The following is a 22929-nucleotide window of genomic DNA, read 5'->3' on the forward strand; positions in this document are numbered from 1 at the left end:
GCTATTTAAACCACACCCGATGGATGAATCTTGCTTTGCGTTATTCTGCATCCTCTGCAGCAGAACGCTCATCGTGTCTTCTGCTTCTGATCCTGGGCCTAAAGGAAAAAGGCTTACCATCCTGAATCCAGTCTTCAGCAACATCTATAAAGACAAGAAAGAACAGGTTAGCACTACGGTCTTCAGTGACCGCGCATCTCTTACCTGGTCCATCGGCTGTCATCAACGCCTCGCGCAGCATTCCTGCATCTGAAAGACAAAGGCTTACCTACTCTTCACGCGCTCCGGAGGTCATCGCACTGCATTCCGGCATCTGAAAGACAAAAGCTTACCAACTCTTCGCACGCTCCGGAGGCCTTCGGCGCTGCATCCCGCATCTGTAAGACAAAAGAAGGTGCGTTTAAAGACATTGGGTAACGTTAAATACTCACGTGCCATTACTCCATCCACGCCGAACTCAGTGGGCATTCCGGCATCCTTCAGCAGCTCCGAACTGGTACCTGCAAAATAAAAGGACAGTTAGTGCGCATCGTGAAGCAAGCAACAAGCGCTTACTTACGCGCTTCCAGGCGCTTCTATTCCGCATACGGGTCCTTCCTCAACTCACTTCAGCCAGTCAACCGCCATCGCCGGAACCCTGCATAATAAGAGACAGCATTACAAAAGACTTTTAAAGACATTAAAAAAATACGGAAAACTCATAGTTCGCGAAGTAAACGACGGACAGCAGTCCTCTGAAGTCAAGAGGCATGCGCTACCTATCCAGTGAAGAAACTGGTTACAGCACCCTGCCCCGAGGCAGATGGAGAGCTCGGAGTTCACTTACCTAAGGTGAGAGCGTTAACCTTTGGGGTTCTACAGGAGAGGAGAAAAGGAAAGAGATAGGGACACCCCAATAACCCCAGTTCATTAATCCCATATTTTCTATCTGCAGACATCTTACTCTTCGAGTCAGGCATACAGTGCACAGAGGTCCAGCCCAAAGAGCCAACCGGGTGCTACACATCACTTTTGAAGATACGGTAGTCGCCCAGTCAAGACCGGCGCCTCTGCGAGAATCAGGTGAGCGTTACACTTGGCTGGTGGCTTTGGTAACTACCCTATTTTTCATACCGCGGTCATCTTAAATAACCTTGGTATTGTTTTAGGCTATCTTGGTAGCCTCGTACTTAAACTTGCTAGACCATATAAGTTTTATTTCGGTTTTGGCAGGGTTTATTCGCCATTTCATTTTGAAAATGTCTTTCTCATGTTTTACTCTGCGCGTCAAACCAGGTTTGGTTCCTTTGTTCAGTCTTTTTGCGGGCTTCTACGCAGAAGCCCTCCTTAGGCGCCTGTATGTCTGGGGGGAATAGGATGTGAGGGAGGGGTTTAGAACTCCCTGCACATGGTCTCCTTGGAGACCCATGTTGCACTCTGAACTGATTGGCTGTGGTGACTGTCCCGGCGGGACAGCCACCCTGCTATGTGATTGACAGCCAGGCTGTGTGAATGGGGGAAAACTGCATAAAAAGCAGGTCTCTAGGTCTGGAAAGGCAGTTGCCACTGGAACGAAAGAACAGATGAGGAGCTGACTGAAGAAGACCCCTACCACGAATTAACCGCCCGGTGAAGCCCTGCTGCAGGTCCGAATCCTCGAACTCCAACAACAGAGAAGATCCTCCAGGAATCCTATTCCCCTAAGCTGGTGGGACCAACCAGTTCGCCCAAACTGCAAGCCAGGGCTCCCTCCTCTGGTCGAATTCACTGTACAGAGCTACAGTGGGCCGGATAGCCAGGAAGGTCGGACCCTGCTTGGGTTTTAAGGAGCACACCTTTTATTCGTTGCTTTGCTCTGCTGCTGGTTTCTTCCCTGGGCAGTGCAGGACCCTCCTGTCTTCCTACTTCACGTCAGTCCGACAGTCACTTCAGGATCCGTGAGCCTGCAGGAACTGTCAGGAACGGCTGCCTCAGCTTCAGCTTCTCCATTTAAAGGTACTGTGCAAATCCGCTTGTTCATTTCGTTCAGCCGCCGTGAAAGTGTGTGAAATCTTTCTTCAATCCGAGCGCTTGTCCTTCTCTACTCTTTGAACTAACGTTTCTGCCGACCAACTTCGTCCGGAACTCTTAGCAAAGACTTAACCGCGAACTACTCTGAGCTGCATGATTTTGAGCAAAAGACTTATGTCCAATTGACTTTGGCCCTAAGCCTTTTTGATTTGATTCCATCACTGTAGTTGCTCTTTCTAGATTGCCCTGCTTACTTACCTGTTGTTGCTGTTCAATTTCTGCCTAACTTTGTCTTTCTCTCCCTTTTAAATTTCTGGAGTGCCATTTTGCTCCCACAACATTTGTGAGCTTAACTTGTCTAGAACCTATTGGGAGTGGTGTGGTGTATTAAGAGTGTGATTTTTAAACTGCTTTACATTAGTGAAATGTTATACAACTTATGTTTAAATGTATATTCTTTTACTCAGAAACCTTGAGTCAGTGTTTGTTTGAATCATAGTAATTGCTGTCCTTTGTGTAACTATTGATACTGCTCACTTACTCTTGAGATAAGGCTGGCTGCTCAGCCATCGCTACCACTTTTACTGTGTAGTACAGGCTTGTACCAAAGGTGAATTTGTGCTGTCTCCTGTAGTCTTAATTGTGTGTGGTCTTCCCAAAGGGTACTGCATATAATTCTGCCTAACACTTACTTTCATGTGCCCATACATCAGAAAGTAGGTTAGCGTTTCTCATCATCTGTTTCTGGTTCCGCCTTCGGGCTCGCCTCTGCCGTGATGGTCTTCACCAAGCTTATGGCAGTGTTGGAAGCAAGTCTAACGAGGGAGGAGATTCACATCTACCCTTACCTGGATGACTCGTTGGTCAGATCTTGTTCTCCGAAACAGTCTCGGAGTCACCTCAGTTGAACTAGTCACTTGCTCCATAAGCTAGGCTTCTCCCAGAACTTCAAGAAGTCTGACTTAATACCCTCACAGAAGCTTCAGTTTATTGGAGCAGTCCTGGATTCAGCCTCGGGAAAAGCCTTGCCACCCGAGTTAAGGTCTCAACATCTCTCGCAGATGGTCCAAAAATCTAATAGTGCCCAACATCTCCCAGCCTACGACTCCCTTAGGTTGCTCAGCCTCATGGCATCCTGCATTTTTTTCTGGTGCCAGAAGCCCGTCTGAGAATAAGGTCCCTTCAGTGGACCCTTAGATCCCAGTGGTCTCAATTCTCCGCCAGAAAGTCAGACCTTCTCCAGGTCCCGACAAAGGTCGCCCAAAATCTCCTGTGGTGGCTCTGCGAGAATATGAAGAGGAGAACCCTTTTGGCAGCCATGGCCGGAGTTGTGACAGATGCCTCCCTCATAGGATGGGGAGCTCACGTGAAAGATTTTTCAGTCATCGGACACCAGTGTCAGTTGGAGTCCAGTCTCCATACAGCATTTTAGAGCTGAGGGCAATCAGATTAGCTCTGATGGCCTTCCTGCCCTCAATACGGGGGAACATGTCCTGATGATGACAGACAATACAGTGGCCTTACACTACCTCAACAAAAGAGGCGGTGTAGGATCATTACCCCAGTGCAGCGAGGCAATGCAGCCCTGGTTCTGGGCACCGAGAGAAGGAATATCTCTCTTCTGGCAATTCATCTAGCCAGAGAACAAAACACAGCGGCAGACGCTCTGCGCAGGCAGAGCACAATCTCTCACACGTGGGAGTTAGCTCAGTAAGTCGTTCTGGAGATCTTCGCCTGTTGGGGAACCCCTCAACTGGATCTATTTGCAACCAGTGTCAATCGGAAGTGCGACCAGGTCTGCTCCAGGAAATTTCCCCAGAGAGGAGCTCTAGGGTACGCGTTCATGGTGAACAGAGTTTCCACTGTTGTACACATTTCCACCAGTCCCCGTCATTCCTCATGTGATCAGGAGGTTCAGGAAAAACATGATTCTCATTGCTCCGGAATTGGCCAGGAGAACGTGGTACCCAGATCTTCTGGAAATGGCCATTTGCCCTCCAATTAGTCTTCCCAAAGAGAGGACCTATTCTCGCAAGATGGAGGTTGCATTCCTCACCCAGAGATCAGGACTCTCAATCTTCACGCCTGGTGTCTAAGAGGGTGAGATAGGATTGGGACCTTCCAGAAGACTTGATGGAGGTGTTGGTTTCAGCTAGAAGACCAGCAACTAAATCCCTATACCGCTGCAGTTGGAACAAGTTCCACAGCTGGTTCAGGGAAAAGTACGTTGATCGCAGGATTCTCAAACTTAGGTGGCCCTGACCTACTACGCATTACTGTTTGCTCTGCATTGTGTTAAAATAGGGTGCTTTTTCTCCCCTCGCAGGATTCTCAAACTTAGGTGGCCCTGACCTACTACGCATTACTGTTTGCTCTGCATTGTGTTAAACTAGGGTGCTTTTTCTCCCCTCGCAGGATTCTCAAACTTAGGTGGCCCTGACCTACTACGCATTACTGTTTGCTCTGTATCGTGTTAAACTAGTGCCCTCCACTCAATTCCTGTCTGCATACTCGTGTCGTCCGCCTCCCCTCCTACTCCATGGTGCTCTCCATCTCGCCTATCTACTCTAACTGCTTCTCTATTGACTATCCTGCTCTCCTCACTAAATCCGGTAGGAAAAAGTTTAAAAAGGACATCCTGGTCTCCAACCCAGGCCTCCCTATCGCTGACACCTACACAAGCGCCTGCTCCAAGGAAACTCTCACTGACATTCTCTTTTTCGTGCCTTCACCTGACCTATGGACCCTTCACATGGTCTCTGTGCTCTCTCCTTTCTCCTCCTCTCCCATTAATGGTGGCACCCGTTGGGATGTCCTCTTGGCCCCTTTCCACTCCTCTAAGGCCATCATTAATGTCTATGCTAACGGGACCGTCTTGGTCCAAGGCCCTCAGGCCAACCTTCACCTCTTTGATAGACGCCTCCCACGCCTCATCAACTTCCTCTCCGCTCCCGCTGTCCCCCTTCCTCTGTCCTCGGCTACCTTGCCTCTCCCCTCCCCCCCTGCCCCTTCTCTTGCTCCCTCTTCAACTCCTTCTCTAACACCTCCGCAGGGCATACCTCTGATCTGTACCCCTCCCCGGAAGTTTTTCAAAGGTGGCAACCTTCTCCACATTGCCACTCTAAATGCTCGCTCTGCCATCAAGCACTCCTCTGATATCTGTCGCCTTCTTGAGGAACTGGACCTCGACGTCCTCAGTCTCACTGAGACATGGTTCACAGCCAGCTCTGCCACCAGCTTCGACACACTCCTACCTGACGGTTACAAGATCCTCTCCGTGCCCAGGCCCAACCGTTCAGGGGGTGGTGTTGCCCTTATCTTCCCTGAGTGGATTCCTGCCTCTGTCACTCCTACGCAGACCTACTCCTCCTTTGAATGCCTTGTCTGCCGACTCTCTCTCTCTCCTAGCCATTCCCTTACCGTGGCTACTATCTATCGGCCACATGGTCAAATTTCCTCCTTCCTCTCTGAATGGGCTGACCTCTCCTCCTCACTCCTGTCCTCAACCACCCAACTCCTCTTTCTCGGTGACTTCAACATCCACCTCGATGCCTCCTGTCCCCCCACTGGTCTCTTTCGCGAACTCTGTAACTCTCTCTCACTCTCTATTCTCCCGTCTGGGCCTACTCACTCTGCAGGGCACACTCTTGATGCTCTGATCTCTTCTGACCTTCCCCTCTCCCTTCCTCTCTCCACTCCTCTCTCCTGGAGCGATCACTTTCTCCTATCCTCCCACCTCTCCCTCCCTACCCCACAGGCAAAGCCACCCTCTTCACTGCCACCCACCTTCTCGGTCATCCGACCCATGAAGCGCGTGTCAGTTGAGGCTTTCGCTGCTACCTTCTCGCCCCCTCCTCCCCCCTCAGCTGACTCCCACCCTGACACAGCCCTCTCCATGCTCTATTCCTCTATATCTGATACTCTCGATATCCTTGCCCCCGTCATGAGAATCCGCCTGAAGCCCAAAGCCAAATGTAACTCCTGGTATGACTCGGATCTCGTCACCCTAAAACGCAAGTGTAGGGTGGCAGAGAGGAAATGGCGTGCTTCATGTTCATCCTCTGACAAACTGGCCTGTCGCATGCTCCAAAGGCAATACCGGCTCTCCGTTCACACCAAGAAGAGAGCCCTTATCCAAGCCCGCATCTCTGAGGCATCTAACAACTCGGCCGAACTCTTTAACTCTTTCGGCGCATCAACGTCATCGACGCAGGACGCAGACGCCGAAAAAAGTTTCCGAAGCAGCACAGCTGTGGTGATTACATGTCATAGATATGGAATACGTCGTCGGACCATCCCATCGAAAGAACGTTACCAGGTAAGAATGTAACTTGTTCTTCTCTCAAGGCATGGTTGTTGACCTACTGACGGTCGAGTGGATCTTTTCGGAGACTGAAGAAACAGACACCTGATCCTGAATGTCAAACCACCTACAGACTGCCTCCCTCCCTTACGCCTAAGTCCCGTCCACTTTCCTCCATACTGTATGGGCGTCCCTCGCTACGGACGGGAAACAGAACCTTTTTCACCCGAAAAATTGTTTTCCCCTTTAAATTTAGATCCCCTGACTCCGCCTACCGATGCCTCTCCTCAGTCCTCTATTCCGTGTTGACGGGAGCGGACCTCTTTCACCTTAAGCTGTGGTTAAGGTTTTATCTTTTACTCAGGACACCACGCTACAACTTCCCCAGGGATTTGTTCTCCCTTTTATTTCCATATAGCTATTTTAATTCAGAGTCTACGTACTCTGTCCTCGGTCGCCACGCTCCTGCCCAGCGCATGTCGACGGTGGCATTTTCAGCCTGTGTCCTGCCTGTGAGGGCTCCTTCCCCACTTCGGATACACATGCGCTCTGCCTCTGGTGCCTTGGCGAGGACCACGGCTGCTCGGTGTGCAACGCGCTCACCCCGCGCTCACTGAAGAACTGCTTGGTCGGGTGGAGGGAGCTGTTCTTGAGATCACCACCACAGCACATCAAGGAGTACGTACAGAGGAAGACCAGGCCTAAGTAGTTCCATCGCTACCGGTGTCATGGCCGAGGGTACTCCGTCTCCCAGGCCCTTGCCTGAGGTGCAGGGAAGGCCCTGAGCCTTTGCAGTCAAGCAAGCAGGCAGAGTCTGGTCCCAGTACGACAATAGCCGCGCAGCAAGCATGTGCCAGACGAAATGGCAGAACATCCTGAACCTCTCCATTCCAGTGCACAGGCATCGGAACGCCCACTAAGGTGGGATTGGACTACACTGGTCACTTGGTCTACCTCATACCCAAATGTTTCCTTGCAGGGTTGATACACAGACCCCAGCTGCCTGTGACAGGTGGCAATTGAAGCTCGACAGGTGCAAGTCCAGGGACACGCACCCATGCAAGTAAGCTCCTCTCCAGCATGTGAGGACAAGTTCTTCAAGAAGTTCCTCACACTCCTGAGGCTGCCTCAGATGGGGACCATACTTAGTGGGGTCATCCAAGACATGCTCCCTCTGCCCCCAGTCAACTGCCTGCAGTGGTTCAACCACAGATATCACAGCGTCTCCACCCCGGTACAGCCCCGGGCGCAGCCTCCTGCACTATCCATAGCCTTGCCACAACCACTAGCAGCACCCCCCAGCACTCCAGCAGGCTCTGACACGCAGGACACAGGGGGGACACGGACAACAAGGAAGATCAAGAAACCACCTCTTCAGCTAGGGCTTTCCATAAAAGACTGGCAGGGGTGGCAGAATACTTGGGGATCCCGCTGCCGCAGGCTGAGCAACTAAAGACGGGGGTCTTGGCTGAGGTTCTTACCATTCAGTCAGCCACGCAAACGGGCATCGCGTTGCAGAAAGATGTTGTCATTGGCAAAGAAGGGCGGGGTAAAACCACTCTATGCAGGCTACAAATAAGTGCCTGGATGCCAAATATCGGCATGCAGAGGGGGGCTCCCTCCTGCCATCGGTGCACTCGCAACCTCACTTCGGTTATAGCGGTGGCCTCTATGTACGCTAAGCCACAATCCTCCACGTCTAAACCTACTTCGGTCCTCCTAGGCAAGGAAGAAAACCTCCTAGAGGCCTAATGCAAGAAGATATACTCTAATGCTACACTACACTTGCGGCAGGCTAATGCGGATTCCATGCTAGCCGCAATAAACCAAAAGCTATGGCGGGAGATTGCAGAGTTCCTTCCTGAGCTGAAGTCCCGCAGTCAGGCGAGATTCAAGGCAGGCCTTGCAGAGGCTGAACTAGTAGCCCAGGACATCATGGAGTCGACAGCGGCATATATATGCACCGCAGGCAGCGCTATTTGTGTTGCCACTGATGTGAGGACAGGTTGGCTTAAGGCAACTAAGTTTAACCCTGTCGTGCAAGAGCGCATCATCGATCTGCCATTCGAGGTGGGCCGGGGGGAGGGGGGGCGACGGTTTCATTCAACTACAGATGAGGAGCTTGATTAAAAAAAACCCGCTCCCTAACAGCCAAGTCCCTGTCATTCTTAATGAAGTCTGCACCCAAGACGTATAGCCAGAGTCACCCACGCTCTGACAGAGGGCATACCTTCCAGGGCACCGTTCTAGACAGCTGAACAGGTCGCCCAGCCAGCACCGACGCAATAAGCACAAATCGTCGCACAAGGGGTTCATTCAGTCCTCCTAGCAGGCACCACCCTTAGAAGGAAAGAAACAGTGATGGTGCCATCCCGATCCGAAGTTCTCCAGTGGGGGGCAGGCTTGCCTTTCACATTCCTTCCTGGCGGGCAAGGTTCGCAGACACATGGATTCTCTGTGGTTTCCTTGGGCTTCCGTCAGCCTATACTTCCATTTCCTCTTCTCACCCCTCCCAACCCCCCACCCTCCCCACCCGCATCCCAGGCTCACAGCGAGGCATACAGAAAGAGCCAGTCTGGTTTGAGAGTTGTACTAGACCTTTCATCTTTGAACCTTTCCTTACCCCTTCAAAGGTTCAAGATGGTTACGCAAGCACTCATAGCGGACACACTGTATGGGGCAGACTTGATGTGCTCCCTGGATCTGAAAGATGCTTACCTGCATGTCTCAATTTGGGAGCCCCGTCATTCCTTCCTCCCCTTCAGGATCATGGGCTTTTATTTCCTATACAAGGTCCTCCCATTTGGCCTCAAATCGACTCTGAGGGTCTTTACAAGGTTAATGAATGCTGTCGCAGCCCTGCTCAAGGCGCAAGGCCACCTCCTTTATCCATACCTCGTACAAGCGGTGTGACCCAAGGGAGTACAGTGCACAGCTGCCACACTTATGCACATGCTATACGATTTTGGGGTTCTCTATCAACCTCCAAGAAGTCGCAGTTACTTCCCACGCAGTCCTTAAGATTCCTGGGCTAATTTGGGAAATGAGGGTGGAGAGGATCTTCCCCTAGGAGGACAAGATCACAGCAATCAAGAAGGCCATGGAGCATTTTCTCAGCAGACCAGTAACATCAGCATGGTGTTACCAGCATCTGCTCAGAATAATAGCGGCTTGTCTCTTGGCTGTGTGACACACAGGACCCAAAATGAGAAGGCTACAGCTACATTTCTCAGCCTCTTGGAATCAGGAAACTGGCTACCAAGCGGCTCTAGTCCGCATACCCAAAGCACCTTCACCAGGACCTTTGTGGTGGTGCTCAGAGGCCAACCTGTTAGCGGGCAGGCCGTTCAGGTAGCAGCTACCAGAGATCACCATTACCACATACTCATCCCTAGAGGGATGGGGGGGTCTACTCTTGACTACCAGTGTCCAGGGAGTCTGGTCGAGGCAGCATCAGCTGGAACACATCAACTGGCTCATGATGATGGCCATCTGGCTTGCTCTCAAAGCGTTCCTCCCCATTGTCAGCAACTAGTGCGTGTGCATTCAGACAGCTCCATATGCATGTTTTACATCAACAAACGGGGAGATACCAGGTCTCCTTCGTTGTGCAGGCTGTCCATCGATATAAGAGGGGAGTGGGCACACCAAATAACCTTTACTTATCAACAGTCCATCTCTCAGGGGAATCCATCTTGGAGGCAGAGAGACTCAGCAGACTGGGGGTCGACAACTACGAGTGGCATTTTAACGAGGATGTCCTGAGGGAGATCTTAATCAGGTGCGGCCACCCTCAGGTAGACCTAGTCGTCACCTAGAGCAACAGGAGAGGCCACGAGTTTGCATCCTGGAAGGGACAAGGCAGAGGATCCCTAGGGGATGCGCTGCAGATTCAGTGGAACGACATGTGGGCATACGCTTTTCCACCCACACTTCTGATTCACAGGGTCATCTCACAGGGTCATCTGCAAGGTCAAGGAGTCTGGGAGGCTTCGGCTCATCTTGATAGCGCTGTGGCGGCCAGCCAGACCTTGGTTCTCTGAACTTCTGACGTTCCTATCAACACCCAGTCCCCCTTCCATTGGGGCCAACACCCCTACTATCCCAGCAGGGAGGAGCAGTTGTTCACCCTGCTCCGCAGAAGTTGGCCCTAGCAGTGTGGTTCCTGAAAAGGTCACCCAGAAAAATCTACACTTGTCACAGGACAACTTAGCTATCATTCAGGGGGTGGGAAGCAGCTCCACAAGGAGTCGGTACAGAAGCAAATAGACCAGGTTCTGTCACTCTGCCTAGGCAAACCAGAAAGATCTTCTGACATGCATACTAGACGATGTGTTGTCTTTCTCTGCGCATCTGGCTCATTCTGGTGTGCATGTAGACACCTCTCGTACATATCTGGCGGCTTACAAAAATTCCAGAGATAACATCTTCCCCTCCTCCAATCCGGTGGTCAAGAAGCATTTAACAAGCCTGACCAGATTGTACCCCCAGTCAAGCGTCCTCATCCGGTGTGGGACCTTAACGTGGTGCTGAGCGCACTGGCCCACAAGATTTTCGAGCCCATGGCGTCAGCGGATATCGGGCTGATTACTACAAAGACGGCTCTACTGGTTGCCCTTACTTCAGTGCGCAGGATCAGTGAGATAAAGGTGCTAATGGCTTCAGAGCCGTATACCACATTTCACCGGGACGAGGTGGTACTAAGGACGCACCCTTCATTTCTCTCCTCTTTTCATCTCAATTAGGAGATGGTACTTCCAACAAGTTTTGCGGATCCAAAGGATGGGGCACAAAGTGTTGCACTGTCTGGATGTCGGACGTGTGCTTAAGATTTTATGTGGCCAGGTCAATTTATGTGGCCAGGTCAAAGAGCTTCTGTAAATCTGATGCCTTGTTCGTCACCATCAAGCAGCCAAGGCTTCACTAGCTAGTTGGATGGTGATGGCCATCAAGGAAGTATATGAGAGGCAGCACATTCTTTGCCAGCAAACATGCACGGCCATGCCATCAGAGCCAAGGCAATGGCCTTCCAAAGACTGGTTCCATGGCAGACGATCAGCAAGGCGGCTACTTGTGCTTCCACATCAGCCTTTTACAAACACTACTGCTTGGATGCCAGCGCCAGACCGATGCAGCATTTGGCCAGGCAGTTTTGAAAAACTTGTTTTCTTACAGTGGCAACTCTCCTCCCCAGCGCTGCATTCAGTTGTAATCGCCAATACAGTATGGAGGAAAGGAGACGGGACGTAGTAGTAATTGTTACTCACTGTAGTGACTAACGTACTCCTAGTCCATAGTCCCCTTTCCTCCATACGTCCCACCATCCTCCCCCCTTAAACCTGTGACATTAGGCAATTGTAATAAAGCCGACACGTCAACGGGGACTGAGGAGAGGCGCTGGTGGGCAGAGTCAGGGGAGCGCATGCTCCAAGGGCTGGATCCTGCACGCATCTAAATTTAATAACGAATACAATTTTTCTGGTGAAAAAGGTTCTATTTCCCGTCCCTAGCGAGGGACCCATACACTATGGAGGAAAGGGGTCTATGGACTAAGTGTACTTTGGTCACTTCGGTGAGTAACATAATTTACTTGATACTCATCAAATCTCTTGCCACCATACAACTCAAGTCGTACTTTCGAAACTAATGGGGTCTTCGACCCAATGCAATTTGGAGTCCGAGCCAAACATGGCACTGAGATAGCCTTGATTGTAGTGTAGATGGCCTTTGTGATGTTAAATACAAAAACCCCTTATCTTCTCCACTATATTTGACACTCTAGACCACCAAATTGCACTCCACTGCCTCCCTTCCGTGGCATGTTTCCACTAGTACCATATTTTGGTTCAAATGTTTCATATCCAAAAAGTACATCTGCATTTGCCAAGAGAAACGGATAGAGGATCTACAGTCCTTGTTAGACAAATTGTGTTGTAACTTTATTTTTGGAGCACCAGAGGAAGCATGGATAGTAATGTCTACAAGGTTCCCTTAAGGCAAGAAATAAAAAGGGTGATTGTCTAACCAAATGGTGCTTGAGAAATGGATTAGCAGAAATGTGATTGTTGTGTTTCTAAAAGAACGAAGCCCTGAGTCTGCCACTATAAAGTGTCTGTGTTGCACCAGGGTTGCGTAACCCTGGTTTTACCAGTCATTGGTGGTTTATAGTGCTCCAAAGTACTGCTTTCTTGGCTGCTGCTGACCTTTGACAGGCAATGTTTAGAGCACAATGTCTGGTTGAACCTGCTGAATGCGCAGTTATCAAGCACAACTACCCAGGTCCCTTTAGTGATATGACGGTCATCAAACCTTTAATGCTGGTTAGAGGGGCCCAAGGGTACTATGGCAGTCTCCTCTGCAGAGCCTTTAGTTCCCCTGACAAATGTCAGTGTCTGTATGTAGGTGCCCTTGTCCCTTTGTCCCTGGGCTCATTCTCTTTTACACCCAAGTACACAAACTATGGACCAGTTTGGGACATCCTCTCTCCCTCGGCACTTTACTCAGTGGCTTTGTTGTGTTCCTCTGTTCTTCCTTATTTCTGCTTCTAACACGCCTTACCTTCGTTCATCTGCTTTCCTCTCTTCATTGTGTACTCTTGCCTTCCAATTTACCTTGTTCTCTTCTCTATCATTCATGCTGTTCTTTCCCTACTACCACTCTCCTTCACCATGTGGTCTTGTTTTTCCTCTCCCTCTGTCCCCTCCTCCTTCCCAGCGTTTGTCATCTCCTTGCGTCCTTTCTATCCCCTTCACTTCTTTATCTCCTCTTGGTCTCCCTGCTCCATTTTCCCTCTACTTTCTTTCCTACTTCACACCCCTCGCAATCCAACCCTTTTAATTGTGTTAAGCAACTTTTTATCGCTCTGCTCTTGACGTATTGGCTAATGAGTGCTGTTTTCGAGACACCGCTACATTGCTAGTGTTTGTGGATCTGTATTGAGTTCTTGCTCGGTTTGCTGCCTTCAAGCCAAGCTAATTCTTCTAATCCATGGAAATGTGTTAAGTGGCCCATGGCTGCTCATTTTAAGCCATACAGTGTTATGGTGATCACCTAGCTTTGGCATGGTCTTGCTCAGTACCCTAGCTGCTCAGCTTCTCCCTCTGTGGCCATAGCAACTATTCTCAGTAACTTTTGTGCATGGATGGTCAGTAGACTGTGCCCAATGTGTCTCTTGTGTTTTCTTTTTCTGTTTTGCTGACCATGTCTGAACACTCTGCGTGCCTTCATGAGTGGGAGATGCCATGCGGGGGCCAGTTGCTCAACCTGGAAACTCTGCCATATCAGGCTCGCAATGGGTTGGATATCCCTGGGGATTTCCCAAAACCTAGGACTGTGGCAAGGTTTTGCCAGATTGGGAGTGGGTCTCAAAGGCGTCCCTCAATTGCCCCTTGTCATGATGCGGATAACTCTAGGTGTTGAAAGTCGCCCCCTGCTCAATGATCCCTAGTTGTGGTGGTTTTGTTAATCCCCATTTATTCTGAGTCCATATTGGTTACCCCAAAGTCTTAGTCTTCAGATACACTGTTCTAACCTAGCCATCTTTGACTGTATGTTCAAAACAAAAAATAGGCCAAGAGCCTCAGAGTAACTGTAGACCATTCGCTTCACTTTTTAAATCTCATATCGATGGCAGTTGCTCAGAGGGCTATCCACCCCCCCCACCTCCCTGAAACTTTATTGAAACTTACAACCCTTAAGTTTAAATTGCAGTTGGAAGGTGAGAAATAAATTAACAACCGTGAATTCAACGACTGCACAACCTTACATGAAGGAGCCAATAGTACGGTAAAATAAACAAATTCATCAGCCAGACCAATAAGCAATGTCAATCGACCAGGCCATATCACCTTAACACTCCACTCGTGTGCTGGATGGATGCCATTACAAGGAAATGGCAAGCTCTAGTTCTGGTGCTGCTCCAAATGGCTATTCACTGATACACCCCAAAATATCTTGCATGAGGGTATCACCCCACAAAAATTTCATCTTTTCCACTTTTCTAACATTAACTTATTTGTTAGTCTCCTCTCTTTCAAATGGATCCCAATCAGAGGCAGATAATTTGAAACAAAGTGAATCTGTTTGGAACTCCCTGCACCCAACCACTTGTCACAATTTAAGCTTACTCTAATTCTGCTGAACCCTAAAAACCTGGTTCATTCGCTAAGGCATTCAACTAATTATTTTATCCACTCTTCACCACATCTTGCCATGCACATTGAAGTCTCATAGCAATACCTTGTACATTGACAATCCCACAAAAAATGTTCCTTAAAAACATTGAGTATTGCTAATTCCAATATAAAAACACAATTGTTCAAGTGTCAACTGTCAATGTGTGGAATCATGTCATGTGTTTAACAATGACATATACTTAAGTATAAAATGCTTTTGTTTCCGTTTGAAATAACCTTGGTTCATCTGTTTTTTTCTTACAGTCTGCACTAGGAATTATGCAAATGGTAGAGGATACTCTTATTGAGCATGCTCACACAAAACCTCTACTTCCAAGCCAACTAGTCCGATACAGAGAGGTGCAATTACCTGACGGTAAGGGAATTGAAGTTACCAACTTCCTAGATAAACTTGTGTGAGAGAGTGAGTGTATGAGAGACACCTTACAGTTAGTCTTTAACTAGTACTTTGAAATTGAATTGACACTGTAGTTTTGCTGTATAAAAAAGAAATGTCTTAATGGAAATAAAACTTGGATTCTATATAATACTCTTACGTCCGGTCCCCTTTCCTTCATACTGAATGGGCGTCCCTTCCAAGGGGATGGGAACGGGCCGAATTCACCAGCGCTTCTGGGTTTTGCTTCGGCCATGTAGTTCCACGCACGGATACTACTTCTCTTTGTCTTTTTTTGGGTCTTTTTATCATTCAGGTACTCGGTCCTCAGGCGCCACACTCCTCCCCGGCGCATGTCGACTTCCACAGGGTTCAGCAGATGCCCATCCTGCAACAAGCTCTTCCCAACTTCAGACCCCCACGCCCTCTGCCTACATTGCCTTGGCCCAGACCATGGTTGTCAAGCTTGTTCAGCGTGTGGCTCGCTGTCATCGAAAGCGCAGAAGAACAGACTAGCCAGGTGGAGGGAGCTCTTCCAGAAGTCTCCTCCAGAGGACCTCAAGAACTTTGTGAAACACAGAGCCAGGCCCAAGGAAGGGCTGCTATTTTCCATCGTACCCCGCAAAGGAGACTCCTTCCCAAGGACTCTCCCGCGTGGGAGGGACCGTTCAGGTCCTTGTACCAGCACGTGCACCGAGGCTGCTTCAGCTACCTGCCCTCGGGCCAAGAGATCCTTGGATCCTCCCAGTGGCAGTGTTGAGGGGCCGGAAGGTTCTTGTACCGAATCGTCATCCGAGGGGCTCTGCCCTTGTACCAGCAATATATCTGAGGGGGTGCCTTAACGCATCTCTAACGACCCCCGGGTTGAGGGTGTCGCACCTGCCAGGCCTAGGCCCGAGGAGCAGGGTCGGTCTGGTGATCCACATACAAGAGTCCTGGAGGAGGCTGGGCCCAGCGAACCGAGCAACACGTTGCAGGCACGTGGCAGGCAGCTCGACAAGATGGCCACTGCGCCAGACAGAGGCATCTGTCTGACGCCATTCGAGGAGTTCGGCGAAGAAAGAGTGTCGAGGTGGGACTGGCCTCAACCAGGTATGCGGCCGACAGCCTATCCTTCTTATGCGCAGGGCAGCTTCCCACTTGGTCCATACGGGCAGGGTATTGTTACGCTCACCTGGTACCCACAGGGGCGTCGATCGGACCCGGACAGCTGCGGTCTCCACAAAAGTGATGCGTAGTGCAGAGATGACAGTCTGGACTGGCCCGCCTAATCTTGTCTGCTGGACTCGTAGAAGTATTCTCCTGCAAGTGGAGAAAGGGATTTGGCCACCCGTGGACTTTAGTGATGGCCCCCCAACTGTGCTCGTTCTCCCCACTAATCACCTCCGATATCCCCTCTTGGTAACCTCACCTTATGTTTTTAAATGATGAGCTCTCCATTCTGCATGGCATGCAGGGCCGCGTAGATACCAGTTACTCCACTGGTTTGAAGGTACTGGAGGAGTTCCGGGGGAATATTGACTCCAGTGTCTATAAAGTTCAGAGAGTTCAATATGTCCGATGTTCACTCTTGTTCCAGTCCCTCGTTAGGTTGCAGCTGGGTCCAAAAGAATATTGCCTAGAGGCAGCTGATGGCGTTCAGGTAAGAGTCTGTATTACCAAACACTGTCCAGTAAAAGTTGCATGAGTTTAACTTGCTGTTTTCTCTCCCTTTATAGGTGCGGCATAGGAAGATGCGGCGAATTAAAGGATAATACCTCCGGTGGTAAAGCAGGTAAGCCTATGGTGGCAAGTGATTGTCTTTGTCGGTTTTCTCGGCTCACCTTGTTGTTCCTTTTGTTTTCCTCCCAGGTGCTGGGTTTCGACGAAGAAAAGGATGGAGGTGGCACCGAGTCGAAAGATGCGGTGGACTGGTGAGTATAACGTGGAGTTGCTGCTGGCGAAGCGATGCGTGCTGAAATAATGTCCTTTCCAGGCTCAGAGATGTGGTGGGTCCGGAATCGGGTAAGGAATCAAATAATGTCCATGATCTAACCTCTTCTCCTTTCTTTTCCTTTTGTCTAGGAGCTCCGGATTCGAGGCGGGCGTGGCAGAAGACTGGATGCTGACTTGCAGACACGGTGAGCGTTACGCTGCTGGATGCAGAGTAACACGAAGCATGAGTTGCTGTTCGGGCGTGGTTTAAATAGCCTGCAAAGTAGTCCCAGGTAAGAAGTTGCCCAGAACCACACCCAAGTGAAAAATAGTCCCTGTAATAAAATAGTCCCATCCAGGCATCATGTTGGCTTGGACTCATTTGCCAGGACTGATTTCTATGATGTGCCTGGCTGAATCCACACAGCCCCCAGCCGGGGTTGTTGGGGTTTTAATAAGTATCCGGATGCCTGCTCCCGGGGCTGATGGACTCGATCGGGATGCACGGGGTTAGGCACCATGAGAGGTATGCAGCGGCTCCAGCATCCCCCGGCTACCCCGTCAGTACCCCCTAGGGCCCCTTAGATCACTGAAGAGGGGTTCTTTGAGAGGCTCCTCGGGCTCATGAAGTCACCTCGGATGGGGGTTATCCTCAAGGACACCATCAGGGAAGTCCTCCCGACTATGCTAACGGCACCACAAGCGCCTCCGTGGGTGCCCCCGTACAGCCGCTGGTCCCCGCTCCCCCAGCCGACACCTCATCTGGTTCCGTACCAGCCTCTGCTGCGTCCTCAGCCCCCGTCTGTGGTCCCTGTGCCCCAGGCTCCGGCTCCAACTACTCCCCCCACCTCCACAGGATCCTCATCATCTGCAGGACACAGATGATGAGGAGGAGGAGGAGGAGGAGGAGGATACGGACACGCCATCCTCAGTCAGGGCCTTCCACAAACGTCTTGCTGTGCTGGCGGAATACATGGGCCTACCCCAGCCTGAGTTCGAGCAGCCGGCAGAGGGGTTCTGGCTGAAGCCCTCACGCGATGCCCCTCTGCCGAAACAGGGATTCCTCTGCAGACCGATGTAGTCTCCCTGGCCAAGAAGGGTTGGCTTGAGCCCCACTCGGCCCAGCCGGTCAATGGACGCCTAGCCACCAAGTACAGGCAGTTGGAGAGGGATACACTGTTGCTCTCGGCCCATCATCAGCCACACTTCTCGGTGATCGCTGCAGCATCACTAAACTCCAAGACTCAGTCGTCCTCAGCCTCCTCCTCTGCGGTTTTACTAGACAAGGAGGAGAGGATCTTGGAGGCGCATGGAAAGAAACTCTATTCCAACGCGTCCCTGCACCTTCGTCAAGCCAATGCCGATGCCATGCTTGCTGCCGCTAACCAGAGTTTATGGCAGGAAATTGTGGACTTCCTCCCGGAACTCCCTACGCAGAGCCAATCACGTTTTAAGGCGAGGCTGGCAGAGGCCAAGCTGGTGACGCCTGACCACATGGAATCCACTGTGGCCCATATCAACACCTCTGGCCGTGCCATCTGTAGCGCCACAGACATGAGAAGGATGGCCTGGCTCCGGGCCACGTAATTCAACCCGGACATCCAGGAACGCATATTAGGTCTACCCTTCGAGGGTGGGGACCTCTTCCACTCCACCACGGACGAAGAGCTGGACAAGAATAAAAACGGCTCACGAACGGCCAGATCTTTATCCATCTTGACAAAGACCATACCCAAGTCGTACACCCAGTCACAGCGGCGTACGTATGGAGGGTTCCGCGGCTCCCAGGAACGGAGATCCGGGCAGCCGGGCCGCTTGCTGTCTCAGAACCGGCGCAAGCAACAAAAGGGGGGTGGGGGGTAAGGGCTTTTTCCGGTTCCCCTCCTCCGCGACAGCCTCAGAGGGAAAGAAGGCATGACACGTCCCTTCGGGTCCACGTGTCTCCTGTGAGGGGCAGGCTTGCTCTCCATGCACATTTCTGGTGCCCGAATTTTGCGGACCCCTGGATCCTCTCGTAGTATCCACAGGGTACCGCCTACCTATCCCAGGCTCTCCTCCCCTCCACTCCCTCTGGTTGGGACAGCACCTCTTCTGGCAGATGTTCGGTCGCTCGTAGAGAACCAGGCGGTGGAGTAAGCGCCAGCCTCCCAGCGAGGCTTGGGCTTTTACTCCAGGATTTCTGCCATTCAGAAGAAGAACCAGGCGGGGCTGTCATGGCCACTTGCCCAGGATCACAGGAGCTGCACCATCAGGTTGAAGGGAGCAAGGGGCACCATGGTTCATGCACGTCCCTTTGGGACGTTTATACACAGGGGGTCCGGTTGGACTCAGTCCTGGCGCCTTTGGCGTCAGGCTCATGGAGAAACATAAGCAAGACTCTTGCATTATGGGCAGGAGTGCTTTCAAGAACATCCCACTTGTGTGCAATCAGTCCTGGTGTGGCTTTCTGTCTTGATCTGCACATGCAACTTTCCAACTATAAGCTGCACATGCAACTTTAAGGAGTGGCAGGGTGTGGCAATCAGAACTGAACTAGAGGGCGTGGCCTTAAGAGCTCAGCTATAAAAGCCAGCCCAACCCCAAGGCGCACGCTTCGCGTTAATCTGTATTCCCATGCAGCGTAAAGCTCACCGCCGCCAAGAATAAGCAGCACTTACCTTGGCAATCCATTCTCCTGTCCATACGCTTACCTCCTGGAGTCAGCTTTCACCTGCATTCTTCACCGCTGAGCGTGGCGTCCATTCTTCATCTTCCGGAAGGCAGGACTTCAGCTCTGGGCACGACATCTTCATCCTCTGCACGCAGAACTTCGGCTCTGGGCACCTCAGCACGACATCTTCTTCCACGAAGGCGGACCCTGTAAAAGGACAAAAGGCAAGGTTAGACATACGAACCTGCAGTTTGTCGCCCTTGTCCTTAAAAGCTCACTTACCTGCTGCCGGACCGCCGCAGGAGCCTCCGCTCCTCACCTGCAGTCACCACGGGCTCTGTTGTTCTGCTGGACCGCCATCTCACCTATTGGGAGAAAGATGGCCATTATTACAGAGCTGACAACAGGTTGTGAGAAAGACAATACCAATACTTCAAGACAAAGAGAGAACAGAAAGACACTTACCAGAAAGGCATGGATTTGTCGCAGCTGGACTGGACACCACATACAAAGGACCAGTGAAGGAACTTGGTCCTTATTCTACATGCACCCCTGCCAGAAGTAGCAGGACTGATAGGTCACCGTTAATAATCTACAGGTGAGCCTTAATGGGACGATGCATGCTCACCACGCTATGGGAGGAAGGGTTTGAGAGGGAATTTGCTCACAGGCCAGCAAACTTACATCCTCTCATATTTGCGCAGGAGCAGTGTTCCAATTCATTGCAGCAGCCCACAGCCTATTTGCAGCGGAACAAAGCAGATTGGGGGGGGGGGGATCCTATTCCCTGGGAGGTCTGCAACGGTGCACCAACATCCGCGCAGAGACCAGGTGAGCGTAACGGGGCCTGAGAGTTGCGCTGGATCTTTCCACCCTCAACCTCTCCTTGCCCCTTCAGAAATTCAAGATGGTTACGCCCGCTTTTGTAGCGGAGACATTGTTCAAGGAAGACTGGATGTGCTCCCTCGACCTGAAGGACTCGTACCTTCACGTCCCGATTTGGCAGCCCCATCATTCTTTCCTATGGTTCAGGATCATGGGCTACCATTTTCAATACAAGGTCCTTCCTTTTGGCCTCAACTCGGCCCCCGGGGTCTTTACCAGGCTCATGAATACGGTGGTAGCCCTCCTCAGAACGCAGAGCCTCCACATCTACCCATACCTCAACGATTGGCTCGTCAGGGCTACATCTCCGGAAGCGGTTCACCACTCTTCCCATGCCCTTATGAACACACTGCACGATCTGCGCTTCTCGCTCAATCTCAAGAAGTCACAGCTGCAGCCCGCGCAGACTGACATTCTTGGGCCTCATCTGGGACACATGCTCCAAGAAAGTATTTCCGTTGAAAGACAAGATCTCGGCCATCAAGAGGGCCACCAACCACTTCCTCAGCAGAGGGATCACCTTGGCATGGTGGTACCAACATATCCTGGGTTTATTGGCGGCGGTCCTTTTAGCCGTTCCGCACACAATACTGAAGATGAGGAGGATTCAGCTGCACTTAGCGGCCTCATGGAACCAGGAGCGGGCCTCTCAATCCGAGATGATCAACGTTCCTCCATCTCTCCATCCGGACCTAACATGGTGGTCCAGGGATGGCAACCTACGGACGGGCAAGCCCTTCCGGCCTCCCACCCCATAGGCCACTGTCACCATGGATTCCTAGCCCGGGGGCTGGGGAGCCACCTTGGACAATCTCTCGTTTCACGGCACTTGGACTCGACAGGAACAGGAATACCACATCAATTGGCTAGAACTGAATGCCATCTGGCTAGCGCTCAGGGAATTCCTACCACTTCTCGGGGGCAAGTTTGTCCTCATCCAGACAGACAACTTGACCAGCATGTACTATGTCAACAAGCAGGGAGGCACCAGTTCCTCTCCTCTGTGCAGACTGGCAATCAGCATGTGGGAGTGGACCCTGGAAAACAACATCTACCTCACGGCAGTCCATCTCCCGGGAGAATCCAACCTGGAGCCGGACAGGCTCAGCAGGCTGGGAGCGGACAATTATGAGTGGCAGCTAAACAACCTCGTTATTCAGGAGATCTTCAACAAGTGGGGTCATCCCCAGGTGGATCTCTTTGCCACCTGGCACAACAAGAAGTTCCCTCAGTTTTCTTCCTGGCAGGGACAGGGTCCTAGCTCCCTGGGTGACGCATTTTGGCTTCAGTGGAACGGCATGAGGGCTTACGCCTTTCCGCCCACTCCGCTAATTCACAGAGTAATTTGCAAGATCAAGGCTTCTCACCAACTCCACATCATTCTGATAGCTCCATGGTGGCCGGCCAGGCCATGGTTCTCGTCGCAGCTCAGCCTCTCGGAGATGCCCCTGATTCATCTCCCGATGGGCCCAGCACATCTTCTGGTGCAGCAGGGGGGGCAAGGTCATCCACCCCGCACCAGAGAAACTAGCTCTCACAGCGTGTCTCCTGAGCAGATAACGCGGCCTCTCGCAGGCTAATCTGGAAATCATTCAGGGCGCAAGGAGCAAGGCTACCAGGGCTCAGTATAAAACAAATGGACCAGATTCTACCACTGGACAGACTCCAAAGACCTCAATCCACTGGAATGTACTTTGGACGACGTGCTCTCCTTCTCGGCGCACCACGCCAACTCTGGCGTGCAGGTTGCCACTTGCCGTACATATCTAGCAGCCATCGGAGCTTACAGGAACTCAGAGGTGGGAATCTTCTACTGCTCCAATCCTATCGTCATGAAACATTTGACGGGGCTCACACCCAGCATTCCTGCCCAAGTTGCTGTCTGCTTTCCACCTGAACGAGGAAATAGTCCTTCCTATGTTTTTTGACAAAGCACAGAGAGTGCTGCACAGCCTGTATCTTAGGCATGCCCTACAATTTTACTTGGACAGGACCAAGGGCTTCCGCACTCGGACGCCCTGTTTGTCACTTTTGAAGGCTCAAGACCAGGCTATCGGGCCTCTAATGCTTCCAAATCCCACTGGATGGTCTCTGCCATCAGAGAGGCGTATGAGGGCCAGCACAAGCCGCTTCCAGCCAACATGCACGCCCACTCAGTCAGGTCCAAGACAATAGCCATCGCATTCCAGCGCCATGTCGCTTGGCAAGTCATAAGCAGGGTGGCCACTTGGGCCACTCCCTCAGCTTTCTGCAAGCATTACTGTTTGGATGCCAGCTCTAGATGTGACGTGGCTTTCGGACAGGCGGTTCGCAGTAACCTATTTGTTTAAGGAGGGTCTCCTCTCCACCCTGGGGCTACAATCAGTTGTAATCGTCCATACAGTATGGAGGAAAGTGGACGGGACGTAAGAGTAATTAAAGTTACTCACCGTAGTGACTAAAGTACTCTTAGTCCCTAGTCCCCTTTCCTTCATACGTCCCACCAACCTCCACCCTAATAATACTGGTGTCATTGGGCAATGTAAAATCTATTGTCGACGCGTCAATGGGGACTGAGGTGTGGCGCCGGAGGGCAGAGTCTGGGCAGCGCATGCTCCCTGGGCCACGCCCCACGTGC

The 22929-nt window shown here is 51.3% G+C and overlaps 1 protein-coding gene across 3 annotated transcripts in view; it reads left to right on the forward strand.

Annotated features, from left to right (window-relative positions):
• The window catches only part of IDE (insulin degrading enzyme), a 2084778-nt gene that overhangs the window by 1498472 nt on the left and 563377 nt on the right, over window positions 1–22929 (forward strand). For all 3 annotated transcript variants that reach the window (XM_069611370.1, XM_069611369.1, XM_069611371.1), the window contains one exon: window positions 14731–14842. In XM_069611370.1, the coding sequence (XP_069467471.1) occupies window positions 14731–14842 (112 nt within the window). The remainder of the gene's footprint in view (window positions 1–14730; window positions 14843–22929) is intronic.

Source organism: Ambystoma mexicanum, chromosome 8 (assembly GCF_040938575.1).
Source record: "Ambystoma mexicanum isolate Mex_15411 chromosome 8, UKY_AmexF1_1, whole genome shotgun sequence".
Classification (NCBI taxonomy): Eukaryota; Metazoa; Chordata; class Amphibia; order Caudata; family Ambystomatidae; genus Ambystoma; species Ambystoma mexicanum.